This window comes from Orycteropus afer, unplaced genomic scaffold, assembly GCF_000298275.1.
Source record: "Orycteropus afer afer isolate SDZICR_OR568_19922 unplaced genomic scaffold, OryAfe1.0 scaffold00021, whole genome shotgun sequence".
NCBI lineage: Eukaryota > Metazoa > Chordata > Mammalia > Tubulidentata > Orycteropodidae > Orycteropus > Orycteropus afer.
Genome location: NW_006921608.1, coordinates 15,813,712 through 15,828,361, shown reverse-complemented (window position 1 = coordinate 15,828,361; position 14,650 = coordinate 15,813,712). Strand labels below are relative to the sequence as shown.

Below are 14,650 nucleotides of genomic sequence, written 5' to 3'. Positions count from 1 at the left end.
ATTCCAGACCTCAAGGGCAGCTAGGGGCCATAGTCTCAGTGATTTCCTTCAGGCTCTATCAGACCAGAAAAACTGGTCCCTCCCCCTGCCCCAAATGATTTTGTGTTTTGTTCCACATTGTTCTCCTACTCCATCCAGGTCTCCTACATAGATCCCCCTCTGAGTGGTTGACAGTGGTAGCTGGGAACCATCTAGTTCTTCTGATCTCATAGTTGTACAAGCTGAGGATCAAGTGGTGTACCACTTGCTTGGCCTAATTGTTTCCGTGAATCTTTGGTTTTCTTCATTCTTCTTTGCTCTGGACAAGGAGAGACCCATCGTTGCAGCTAGATGGCTCCTTGAAAGCTTTTTAAGATCCCAGTTGCTACTTGCCAAAGTAGGAAAGCACTCCTGAACTTTTAACATGGCCTGAAAGCTCTTGTCTTTTGACTCTAGTTTCATCTGTTATCTCTTACCCTTCTTTAAGCTCCAGCAACATTGATTTTTTTGTTAAGTGTCTTTGTTCTGAGATATCCTGTAAAATTCCTTTAAGTGTATGATTTTAGTATATTTACAGAGTTGGACAGCAATCACCGCAATGTAAATTTAGAACATTTTCTGCCCCAAAAAAGAAATGTCATGCCTGTTAGCAGTCACGCTCCATCTCTCCATTTTTCCTTTTCCCCACTCAGCCCCAGGCTCTGGCAACAGTTAACCTTTGATGTATTTTCAAAGAATGCTAAAAATTATCTGAAAATACTATTAAAATTACTGTAGCCATTACTGTTGATTCTGACTCATAGTGACCCTATAGGACAGAGTTTCCAAGGCTATAATCTTTTTTTTTTTTTTTTCAGTTTAAAAAACATTGACTTGGTGAGTTAACAAGAAAGCACATATTTTTTTTAATTTATTTTTTTGTTTTTGAGACTATACCAGTTGAACAGTTTGTACATGTACAATACAATGGCATTGATTACATTCTCAGAGATGTACAGCCATTTGCATCTTCTTTTTTGAGTTGTTCCTCCTCTGTCAGCATAAACTCACTGGCCCCTAAGTTTCCTATCCAGTCTTTTAAGTTGCTATTGTCAATTTGATACCATATAGATAGTTTTTTTAAAGACTCAAAGCAGTCATTCTTTACTAATTAAGCTAAAAAACTACTGTTTGGTCTAAAGAAGACTTTAGGGGATATTTTTGGTTTAAGTTTTAAAGATAATCACAGAGTGGTAGTTTCAGGGTTTCAACCAGCCCCATGACTCAGTCTAGAATCCATGAGATTTTGAAATTCTGCATTTTTCCTCTTTTGATCAGGATCCTTCTATAGAATATTTGATCAAAATGTTCAGAAACTGTCAAGCTTGTAATCTTTATGGGAACATATCTTTGGGTCTTTTGTCCTGCAGATCCACTGATGGGTTACAACCACTTACCTTTTGGTTAGCAGCCAAGAACATAACCACTACACTACCAACCACGTCTCCTTTTGCTATTAAGATACTTCTCCCTTTTCCAGTTACATATCTACGTGGAACCAGATTTTCTTTCGATTTCAATCAAAACAACTTAGAATAGATTGCATGCTGAGGCAGACATGCAAATCCAACTATCTTTTATTATGCCAGTCATTAAAGATACTTACAAAATGTAAAACATTCTACTTTTCTTAGTAAACTTTTTTGTTTTGTTTTGGAAAATATAGTCATTATATAATACCTTTTTTTATTGTGAAGTAGATTGATACATATTTTGAAATTTTTCTGTTGAATATATGAGAAATATCAGTAGATAAATCCATATAAGCATAGGTTCTTTAAAGTGCTCGATACATTTTTAAGAGTATGAAAGGATCCTGTGACCAAGAAGCTTGAGAAATGCTGCTCTCTGGATGATCAGTATTTAGAAGGTGAAAGATAAAATAATTCACAGATTAAAGTATGCATTAAGCCAGAGAAGTCCTTAACAAAGCAAAGAATACCTGGCATTCCTAGAGAGCTTATGTTGTTGTTGTTATGTGCCATCGAGTTGGACCCGACTTATAGCGACCCCTCCTTGGCTTTCCGAGGCAGTATCACTACAGAAGTAGATTGCCCCATCTTCCTTCCGAGGAGTGGCTGGTGGGTTTGAACCGCCAGCCTTCTGGTTAGCAGTCAAGTGCCTTAGTCACTATGCTACCAGAGCTCCCAGAGAGCTTATACACATTCATATTTTAACTTCCATAATAACATGTTAGAAATTATAGTTTAAAACCAGAGGTTGGTAGTCTGTGGCCTGTAGACCAAATCTGGCTCTCCATCTAGTTTTGTAAAAATAATCATTTGCTTCTTGTCTACAATTGCTTTTGTACTGGAGCTGCAAAGCCTCAAATATTTGCTGTCTGGCCCCTTTTTGACCCACCTCTGGTTTAAACTGTTAAAGTCTTTTGGATTTGTTAAGATGTTTCATTATCCAGAGTGCTTTGATGGAGTCTAGTTCCCTGGGTCTTGGACCTCTGACCTCTCAGGTTACCTGGTATACATAACATTTATAGCTTTAAGGGTCCTTGGAATTAGTTTTCAAGGTCGCTTTTAAGGTAAACAAAACAGTTTTCTATGATAGAGAATTGTGTCTTACCAGGGAAACCTCATTTCCACCCCAGATTTCTCTTGTTTAAACTCCTAACAAGTAGCAGAACTGAGACCAGAACTCGGACTTTCTACCCCAGTCCATTGTTTTTTACTGTACCAAAGTAGTGCCAAGCAGGAAGTGCGAGAAGGGATTGAAACATGATGAGATAGTAGGTCTGGTTTTAAATAGGCTAAGGTGGATGTGAGAATGGGATCGCAAAGTGGAATTAATTTATTAGTGTATTTGAAATGTAAGAACCATATCTGGCAAAGTTCAGGGCTAGATAAGAGTTTTTATGATTTTAAAACATTTTTTAAATGTTTTAAGATTGTGAGTTGATAGCCATGCTGCTGCTGCATGTGCAGTATACTGTGCCTTATAAGCTCACACCAGGTGTTTAAATAATTTAGTCTCTTGGATCATGGATCAAGTATACAAATATGATAGGTCAGAGGCTTTATTGGAAGGAGGAGGTAATGGCAAAGGGAGAATTAGACAACCTAGTTTTAGATTCTTTACTTGATAAACTAATTATTTATTGAACACCATCTGTGTGCAAGGTACAGTCTAGGCACTGGGAGCTCTGGTGGCATAGTGCCTAAGGCATTTGACTGCTAACCAAAAGGCTGGCAGTTCAAACCCCCCAGCCACTCCTCAGAAGGAAGACTGGGCAATCTACTTCCATAGAGATACTGTGTCAGAAACCCAAGGAGGGGTTGCTGTGAGTCGAGACCAACTCAATGGCAGTGAGTACCACAATAATTGATAAAACAAGAGTCCCTACTCTCATGAAGCTTGATGGAGGAAACAATTTAAAAAAAAAAAAAAAAAAGATATTTTCTGCCAGGTGATAAGTACTGTGGAAGGAAAAAATTAAACAAAATTAGGGGATAGAGATAAAATGCAGGTTGTAGAAAGTTCCCTGTACCTGCAGTTCACCTGTTTCTTCCACTCAGAATAGCCACTGGAATAATTTTCAATCTAGTTTAAATTAATCAAAAAAACCAAACCCATCAGTTAGATTTAAGGACCATGTAGGACAGTAGAACTGCCCCATGGGGTTTCCAGAACTAAGAGTTTTGGGAAGGAGATGACCATGTTTTTCTTCTATATAGCTGCTGCTATTGTTACATGCCATTAAGTCGTCTCTTACTCATAGCAACCTTAAGTACAACAGAAGGAAACACGGTCCTGTGCCAGCTTCATGATCCCTACTATACCTGAGTCCTTCACTGCAGCCACCGTGTCATTCCATCTTGTTGAGGGCCTTCCCTTTTTCATTGATCCTCCACTTTACCGAGCATGACATCCTTCTCCAGCGAATGGTCCTTCTAACAACATGACCAAAGTACGTGAGATGAAGCCTAGCCATCCTCGCTTCCAAGGAGCATTCCAGCTGCACTTCTTCAAGGACAGATTTGTTAATTCTTTAGCAGTCTGTGGTACTTTCAGCGTTCTTTGCCAACACAGCTGAAATGCATCAACTCTTCTTTGGTCTTCCTTATTCATTGCCTAGCTCTCACATGCATATAAGATGATTGAAAATACCATGGCTTGGTTTAGCATCTTAGTCTTCAAGGAGACATCTTTGCTTTTCAGCACTTGAAAGAGGTCTTTTGCAACAGATTTGCCCATTGCAATACGTCTTTTATGTCTTGACTGCTGCTTCCATTGGCATCGATTGTGGAACCAAGTAATACAAGGCCTTTTACAACTTCAGTCTTTTCTCTATCTATCATGATGCTGCTTATTGGTCCAGTAGTGATGATTTTTTATTTTTCTTTATATTGAGGTGTGATCCATACTGCAGCCTGTAGTCTTTAATCTTCATCAGTAAGCGCTCCAAGTCATCCTCACTTTCAGCAAACAAAGTTGTGTCATCTGTGTATCTCAGGTTGTTAATAAGCCTTCCTCAAATCCTGGTGCCATATTCTACTTCATATAGTTTAAATGTGACTCTGTGTATTCCATCCATCTTGTTTTGATATTTCCTGCATCATTCATCATATTGCCCATGGAATCTTTCAGTATTGCAATTTGAGGCTTAAATTTTTTCCTCAGTTCTTTCAGCTTGAGAAATGCCAAGCATGTTCTTCCCTTTTGGTTTTCTAACTCTAGTTAGAAACTAGTATAGCTGCTAGTGGGTTCAAACTACCAACTTTCCATTTCTGCAGCTGAATGCTTTGACCATATACCACCAGAGTCCTTAGTTTAAATTACATTCCCCCAAAAAAGGGAAATCATTGGCAAACTTCTCTACTTTAAAAAGGTTTATTTGCAACACATCCAACGCTTGGATTAAAGTATCATAAAAGGATACAACCCTGACACATTCCCTTCCTGATTTTAAACCATGCAATATCCCCTTGTTCTGTTCAAATGACAGCCTCCTGGTCTAGGTACAGATTCCTCACGAGTACAATTAAGTGTTCTGGAATTCCTGTTCTTCTCAGTGTTACCCGCAATTTGTTATGACCCACACAATTGAATGCCTTTGCATAGTTAATAAAACACCAGTAGACATCTTTCTGGTATTCTTTGCTTTGAGCCAAGATCCATCTGACATCAGCTATGATATTCCTCGCTCCATGTCCCCTTCTGAATCCAGCTTGCATTTCTGGAAGTTCTCTATCAATATACCGCTTTAACCATTTTTGAATTATCTTCAGTAAGATTTTACTTGTGTATGATACTGTTTGATAATTTCCATGTTCTGTAGGATCACTTTTATTTGGAAAGAGTACAAATAATGGATCTCTTCCAGTCAGTTGGCCAGGTAGTTGTCTTCCAAATCTCTTGGCATAAATGAGTGAGTGCCTCCAGCACAGGATCCATTTGTTGAAACATCCCCGATGGGTATTCGTCAGTTCCTGGAGCCTTGGTTTCTGCCAACTCCTTTAGTGCCGCTTTGACTTCTTCCTTCAGTACCGTTGGTTCTTGATCATATGCCACCTCCTGAAATGGAGGATCACCTATCAGTTGTTTTTGGAATAGTGATCTGTGTATTCCATCCATCTTCTTTTGATATTTCCTGCATCATTCAACATAATGCCCATGGAATCTTTCAGTATTACAATTTGAGGCTTAAATTTTTTCCTCAGTTCTTTCAGCTCGAGAAATGCCAAGCATGTTCTTCCCTTTTGGTTTTCTGACTCTAGTTAGAAACTAGTATAGCTGCTAGTGGGTTCAAACTGCCAACTTTTCATTTCTGCAGCTGAATGCTTCAACCATATACCAACAGAGTCCTTAGTTTAAGTTATACTCCCCCAAGAAAGGGAAATCAGTGACAAACTTTTCTACTTTAGAAAGATTTGTTTGCTTCATATTTAACCTCAACCTGACATTGTATTATAAAGTTATTAAGAGCTGCTAGTGTAGAGAAAGTAGAGAAATATAATTAATATGTTCCTTGGACCATCTGTCCTTTCCCATTTAACCATTGTTGTTGTTGTTGTTATGTGCCGTCGAGTCAGCCCCGACTCATACCGACCCCTCCTTGGGTTTCCGAGGCAGTATCACTACGGAAGTAGATTGCCCCATCTTCCTTCCGAGGAGTGGCTGGTGGGTTTGAACCGCCAGCCTTCTGGTTAGCAGTCAAGTGCCTTAGCCACTATGCTACCAGAGCTCCATAGCCCCATTTATATATTTGAGACAAATTAGAAGAATGAATAGTGTCAAGATATGGAACAGTATAGAGTAGGGGCTTACAAATGATAATTCAGGCACAATGAAGTGACAGAGTAGACACTATTATTCCTAATAAGAATTCTGTATCAGCATCATCATGATGTATATAAGGTTATAGAGATGCATGAAATTCATTTACTGCCTTATTTCTAGAAAATAATGATGACAAAAGAGGTTATAAAGCCAGATTGCACATTAGAAAACAAAACAAGATGGTAATCTACTATGAGCATTAATTATTATCTTGTGGCAAAATACTTTTATAGAACTGACCCAGCTTTAAAAAGTGAGCCACACATTTTTCTTTTACTGAAAATCAAGTGACATCTTTACTCTTCAAAACTTGAAAGAGGTCTTTTGCAGTAGATTTGCCTAGTGCAGTATGACATCTGATTTCTTGACTGCTACTTCCATGGGTTTTGAATGTGGACCCGAGTAAAATAAAAACCCTGATAACGTCAGTCTTTTCTCCATTTATCATAAAAACAAAGGATATGAAAAAGGTATTTACAGTGAATAAGTTGGTCATGCAAAATTCTGTCATGCGATCTCCAATGCTATTTCTATCACCAAGGCCATATTTTCCAACTACTAGTGATTGTTCTTTGTTTCCAACTTTTGCATTCCAATCACTGATAATCATCAGTACATCTTGATTGCATGTTTGGTAAATTTCAGACTGCAGAACTTGGTAAAAATCTTCAATTTCTTCATCATTGGCTTTGGTGGTTGGTGTGTACAGTTGTATAATAGTAATACTAGTCTTCCTTGTAGGTGTATGGATATTATCTTATCACTGACAGCACTGTACTTCAGGGTAGATCTTGAAACATTCTTTGTGATGATGAACATGCCATTCCCCTTCAATTCATCATACCCATCTTAGTATCGTATGATTGTCTGATTCGAAATGGCCAAAACCACTCCATTTTGTCTGATTCGAAATGGCCAAAACCACTCCATTTTGTCTGATTCAGAATGGCCAAAACCACTCCATTTCAGCTCATTAATATCTAGGATATTGATCTTTATGTGTTCCATTTCATTTTTGACAACTTCCAATTTACCTAAATTCATACTTCATATGTTCCACATTATTGTTATTAATGGATGTTTGCAGCTGTTTCTTCCTATTTTGAATTATGCCCCATCAGCAAATAGAGGTCACGAAAGCTATGCTCCGTCTACGTCATTAAGGTCGAGTCTACTTTGAGGAGGAGCTCTTCCCCAGTCATATTTTGAGTGCCTTCCTACCTGAGGCTCTGGTGGCATAGTGAAGAAGGCATTTGGCTGCTAATCAGAAGGTCAGTGGTTCAAACCCACAGCTGCTTCACAGAAGGAAGATGGAGCATTCAAAAGATTTACAGCCTCAGAAACCCACTGGTAGTCACTGTGAATCGGCATTGACTCAGTGGCAGTGAGCTTGGCTTTGAGTTTTTCCAACCTGAGGGGCTCATCTTCCTGCAGTATATCAGGCAGTGTTTCAGGGCTACTCATAAAGTTTTCCAGTAATGTATCAAATAGTGTTTCACTGCTATTCGTAAGGTTTTCAGTGGCCCATTCTTTGAGAAGTGGATGGCCCCTGCCTTCTCCCAAGTCTGTCTTAGTCTGGAAGCTCCACTGAAACCTGTCCTCCATGGGGTGACCCTGGTAGTATTTGAAATACTAATGGCAAAGCTTCCAGCCTCACAGCAACACACAAGCCACCACACAGTATAACAAACTGACAGATAACTGGTACATTTCTGGTGGCATAGTACCCTAAGGCATTTGACTGCTAACCAGAAGGCTGACAGTTCAAACCCACCAGCCATTCCTCAGAAGGAAGACTAGGCAATCTACTTCATAGAGTTACTGCCTCAGAAACCCAAGGAGGAGTCTCTGTGAGTTGGAACTAACTCCACAGCAGTGAGTTTGGTTGTTTTTGTTTAATGTTTAACAAGGAGTCAGAAAGTAGTAGGTTTTTGAAAGAAATTGATACAGTGAAGAGAGTATTCTGAAAAAATTTGTATCACTGTAATTTTATTATTAAAGATGATTTATTCTTTGTAAAAACTGTTGTGTCTGCACAGTTTAAGTTTGAAAGCAGTTTCTAACAGAAAAATAGTATAGTGAAAAATAGTATAGTGGTTAGAGGCCTAGAATGTGGAGTACTAGTTAGAATGAAAATCCTAACTCCCATACTTACTAGACAAGTGATCTTAGGTTAGTCAATTAATATTCCTCTGTTTTCTCATTTGTAAGTTGGAGATAATAGCATTACCTCATAGGATAGTTTTGAAAATGAAAGTGAGTTAATTAGTTATGTAATAGCTGTACAACCAGTTTAAAAATCTATAAAGACTTTTTAATGAATCCTTTTGTTAAAAATACAAAAAGAATATAAAAATGTCTAATTTGGTTGCAGGGACAAATGATTGGTATAAAGGGAGATTAAATTTTATTAGTTGAATTTCCACAAAAACTTTTGCATAATTGGAAGGTGACATTGAAAAATTAGTGTAATGACTTTGTAAGACTTTAGAAAAGATTTTTCCCTACTATGACTGGAATAATAGTCACTTCATTAATGTAATAATAGTCACTTCATTCACAAATCTCTTTTAGGGTCATTTTCCTATTCCCAATTTTGTTTTTAATCAGTCAAACCAAATATATGCTCCCATCTCAAATTTTTGGGAATAAAAAGTTTATTCACTTGCCAGTCTGAAGAGAGGAAAGGGACATAGAAACAAAAAATGATTCATCAAACAAAATTTGTATTTGGTAACTATTTTAAAGTACCAAATCCAGAGCACTTCTTAATTTCCCACAGCACATTACCCCTTTAGTTAGTTCCTGTAGACCAGCCTGTTCTACAGTATGGTAACCACTTGCCACATGTGACTTTTGACCACTTGAAATGTAACTATTCGGAATTGAGATTGCTGTTAAATGTAAAATATACACCAGATTTTGAAAACTTCTTTACATTCTTTTTGTAAATACTATCTCATAATAACTTTTTACATTGACTGAATGTTTAAATGCTAGTATTCTGGATATATTGGGTTAAGTGTATTATTTCATTTAATTTTTCCATTCATGTATTGTCTGCACATTGAAGAGACAGAGTTGTGTGGTTGCAACAGAGACCACAAGGCACACAAAGCCTAAAATATTTTCTATCTAGTTCTTTATAGAAATTGTTTGACCCCTGCACTAGACTATAAACAGTAAGTGCTTTATGTGTTATCTTAAGAGTGGATAAAATAGAGACAGAAAATAGATTTGTGGTTGCCAGTGAAGACAAATGGGGAGTGACTACTAATGAGTATGGTGTTTCATTTTGGGATAATGCAAATGTTCTGGCATTAGACAGTGATGATACTTACACAACTTTGAATATGCTGAAAAAACAGTGAACTATATATACTTCAAGAGGGACATATTATGATATGTGGATTGATATTTCAATTTTAAAAAGAAGAATGGATATGAGACTAGTTTGGTAGATGAACACAGCAGTATATTAAACGTGATGATACATGTTAATGAGAACATGGAAAGAAACAAGCATGCAGATTAATTATGAGGACAGTACTTTCAAAAATATTTTTTTCATGTTATCACATTGTCAGAGACAATTTTTAATGGCCTTTAACAGAAGTCATGCTACATGAAAAGACTTGAAACCTGTTTATTGATAGGAAAGGCAATTAGCTATAATTTATTGCTTATTTAGAATTTATTTATTTAGAATCTTATTAAAAAGCTCATAATTAAGATACAATCTCTTATTTTAGTTGGAAACTTAAATTTATAATGCACAGGATATATCATAGCTGATCTCAACACATAATTAGATAGATGAATACAAAGTATAAATTAAAAATACTTTATGAATGCTAATTATTTTCTTTTGGAGACACTTGTCTAAATACAGAAAGCTTGATGAAATGTTAGTGAGTTATTGAAAGGAGAAAATAATATAATTTATCAGAGGGAGTTGGAAGCCATTGTGGAATGTGTGTATCTTGTGTGTATGTGTAGGTGGTTTATTTTTATTAAGTTATTAAACACTATTACATATAAATCCTAGGTATTTTCGCATTGCTGTGAAACTGACAGAATGTTTCCTACTTTGTACAGTTGACTCATTAATTTGTTACACAAACAAAGGGTGTGCTGGCAGTCTGCTTTATGCAAATGTAAAAAATTGATAATCAGTACATCATTTTCCTTCTAAATACAATAGGCTTTCATTTTATTACTCTGAAAGCACCGTATTATATATAGTACCTTATTTATGATGTAAGTTAAGATAGCATGGTAACTAAGGGCACAGACATTGGAACCTGGACAAGCTAGTTTCTAATTTACTACCATTCTAGTTTCTACCATTTACTAACTTAATGTGACCTACCTAGTATAGCCTACTTAACATCTCTAAGTCTTTGTTTGCTCATTTCTAAAATGGGAGAGATACTTTCCAGCAAGGTTTTTATAAGGAATAAAAAAGTGAATGTAAAGTACTTAGCACAGAGTAACCACTCAATAAATGGTAACCTCATATTATCATCATTGCCATTTAATGTGTTATTTAAATCAGACTTACTAAATTATTTTGGTTGTCAGCATCATACATTTTATTATGTATTTTACTGACTCCTACCTTTTCAAAAACATAATGAAATATTGTTAAGTAACATTCTATTTTGCTTTCAGTCAAAGAAAAATAAGAAGAAATCAAAGTCAGATGCTAAAGCAGTGCAAAACAGTTCACGCCATGATGGAAAGGAAGTTGATGAAGGTACTTGAGCAAGGGAAGGGACTGTAGAAAAAATTTTCATACTCTTTTACCTAAGTATTTTATAAAAGCTGCATTTGTTTTACTTGTGTATCTGTAGCTCTGCTTTTGAGTAACTACAGATCTGTAACATTGTTAGAAAGCACTTTTGCTGTCTGAATTACGTAAAGATCTGGTAGTGCTTTTCCTGAAGTGGGAACCACCTTCACGTTGGAGATCTAGCTCAATATCTTAAGTAATTGAAAAGCCAGTTATCTTTGTTTCCTAGAAATAAGATATGGGTTTTCCCCTCATTGTTCTTAAGTATACCATCCCTAGAAAGCTTTGTATAAAATTCCTCAATCACTTATTGTCTTCACCTAATAAACCCATTTATTAGTGATTATAGTAAATTCTCCTTTTACTTCTACCTAGCAAGATAAATATACAGGATTATTTATTTCTATCACCTTTCTAAACCATAGATGATAGATTTGATAAAATTTGCCATAGTAAATAATGACAGTTTATTGCCTAAACAAGAAGAATGAGAGTAGAATAAATTTTTAGGATAAATTAATATGATCAGCACTCTTGGGTTTTACTATAGCATCTAAACCTGTCATGATATTTTGTGTGCCCCACCCCATTTTCCTCCCAAAGCTACAACTTTTTTTGTCTCCCCTTGCTGAATAACATTTTTTTTCTGGGGCTATGTCAGGAGCCTGGGAAACTAAAATTAGTCACAGAGAGAAACGACAGCAGCGTAAACGTGATAAGGTGCTGACTGATTCTGGTTCATTGGATTCAACTATCCCTGGGATAGAAAATACCATCACAGTTACCACCGAGCAACTTACAACTGCATCATTTCCTGTTGGTTCCAAGAAGAATAAAGGTATATTAGTGGAACATAAGAATGATACATCAAATCAAAATTCCTTTTAATCAGATGTACAAAATATCATTACATCAAAATCTGACTATTTTGAACTGCTTATATCATTGTGCTGATATACCCTTCTTCATGAGAGTATTGTGAACCATGTATTGGTTTACTTAGTACCAGCATTGTTATTTGTTACATGTTGCCTAATGACTGGCCTATGACAGTGAAATTTGCCTTTTGCCTTGAGTCACATGAGAAAAATGATGTTGGCACTTTTCCTTGTATGTATTGCTTTGCCCCAACTCTGTTGCATCTGCATTTCTTACAGTGGATCAGATATTTAAGTGAAATTATTTATCACCATTTTGCATGTTGGGTGCTTTCATTTTGAGATGAAAACAAGCATGTTTGGGTTGGTACAGGTCCTGTCTGTATTCCTTTTCATTCCACCTTTTTGAGAGTGCCCCCAGGTGTTTGATAAAGCTAGACTGGAACTTCAAAGATTATTGAGCTGATGCTCTTCCTTTTAAAGTATTGGAAATGCTCTGACTATCCAATAGTCATGGCTTCTTGGGAGCTCTTTACATTGTTATCATTTTTATCTTTGATGAGGTCAGTCTGCAGAATGATTCTTTTCTACTTGCTTGAAGGCATTATCTTCCTTGACCTTTTTATTAATTGCCCCTCCCTTAATTGTCTTCAGACCACTTTCTTAGCTGTGCTACCTTTTACTTTTTTGCTTGATGACTTGGTGGAATTTATTGCTGTGGTACAGCAATGACTTCTACTTAATATATTTTCACTGTTAGGTATTAGTTGTGCTTTAGTGTTTTTGTTGATAATCCTCTTTCATTGTCTTGCATGCTTTCCTTGCTAGCCCAGTCCCACATCATGCTGGTTGGTTTTGTATGTGTGTTTTTGTTGTTGTTTGGGTTTTTTTGGTTTGTTTGGTTTTGGTTCATTATGATCATTATGCTTTTTAATGTCAGAAAAATAGTATTTTTATGTTGTAACATGTTTTCTCACCTCTTGCCATATTTCCTTAGTCCTGGTCCCAAATACTGGCAAAGTTCTTAAGTTGATGTGTTTGCTTCCAGGATTGTTGAAAAGGCAGCTGGTATTGTTGAGAGGTGGCAAAGTTGAATCCAATTACAGAGCACAGTTCTCTGGTTCCTACTTTAAAGAATCTTGGTAACAGCTATAGAACAGCAGACTCTATGTACTTGGGCATTCGTCAGACCCTTTATTGACATTATTTAATTGACTAAAGAGTATGATGATAATTAGAGAATTCAATTCCTTAAGAATATATGGAATATCTTGTGGGCAACTGACTCTTCAAGTATAGTTAGCACTTAAAGGAGCAATTTATTGTAGATAATAAGTAAAAATTAATTTGTATGTTACTCCTAATTTAATTCAGTATGCATAGTGACCTATTTAGTATTCAATAAATTTTATTTCTATTTCAACCAGGTGATTCTCATCTAAATATTCAAGTTAGCAACTTTAAGTCTGGAAAAGGAGAGTCTACACTTCAGGGTGAGAGAAATTACATGAAACTTAAATTGAAGGCCCATCAAAACAAATTTATATACCTCCTCTCTTTCTTCAAATGAGAAAATGATACAGAAGGGGAAAAAAGGGTTTAAAAATTATTTTTAATTACTAAAGTAACATAGTCACAGTCCAGGGATTTTGGAAAGTAGATAAAAAGAAAAATCACTCCCACATTTCTAATAGTCTTTGGTGTACTCTAGTTGTTTGGGGGTTCGTTTTGTTTTTTTGCTTTTCTAGTAATAGTTTATATGCAATTTTGACTCTAGCTGACATTCTTTAAGCCTGTAGAGAATGGTCTTGGATTTGGGCTGAAAACAGGCGTATATGGAATGAAAGATTTACACCTGTATACCGAGAAAAAGGGCTTAATACCTATAATCTTTTTAAATTGCCTACATTAAGTAAATATCAAATGTTTCATAATATATAGACTAAAGTTATACAGTGCTTTGCAAGGAGACTCTGTCTTTTGTTTACTCATTTCTGATAAAGATTGAATTAAGTACAGTGGTATACCTAACCTGAAAACAAGAGTGTTATACTACAATATAAATTCAGAAATGAAAAAGTACCTTCTCATCTTCAGACTTGTTTTTGACCCTTCAGCTTCTTTAATGTCTGTGGTTCCCAGTCCTGGCTACACATTGCAATTATCTAAAAACAACAACAACAAAACCACTGCTGTCAAGTCAGTCCCAACTCATAGCAACCTCTCCTTGGTTTTCCGAGGCAGTATCTCTATGGAAACAAAACACACACACACATGTAAAAAGAAACACATGCTTACATGTATACAGACACACCTATGTGCATTTGTGTACATATACACGTATACATATATATACATACATACATACTGATGCCTGGGCTGTACCCTAGAGATCTGATTTTAATCTGGACTGAGGCTTCAGTGTCTGTCTCTGTTTTTAAGAAGTTTCTCAGATGATTTTAATGTGCAGCTAAGTTTGAGAATCACTTATAAACAATATGATACATAATATGTTTAAATATTTAAGGAAAAACCATTAGGAGATGTCTTCCTATTCTTGGTGAGTATTCTAAGTATAACAGAATGTACATTGTTTCACTGCTTGCCCTGTTGTACTTCCTTTTAAGTTATCTAAAAGTCATCCATGGAGATCATGTCACTTTTAGAA

The 14,650-nt window shown here is 36.2% G+C and overlaps 1 protein-coding gene across 1 annotated transcript in view; it reads left to right on the top strand.

Annotated features, from left to right (window-relative positions):
• MTDH (metadherin) overlaps positions 1–14,650 on the top strand; it is a 62,988-nt gene that overhangs the window by 23,067 nt on the left and 25,271 nt on the right. The window contains exons 3-6 of the mRNA XM_042783637.1: positions 10,984–11,068; positions 11,766–11,942; positions 13,048–13,050; positions 13,410–13,475. Of these exons, the coding sequence (XP_042639571.1) occupies positions 10,984–11,068; positions 11,766–11,942; positions 13,048–13,050; positions 13,410–13,475 (331 nt within the window). The remainder of the gene's footprint in view (positions 1–10,983; positions 11,069–11,765; positions 11,943–13,047; positions 13,051–13,409; positions 13,476–14,650) is intronic.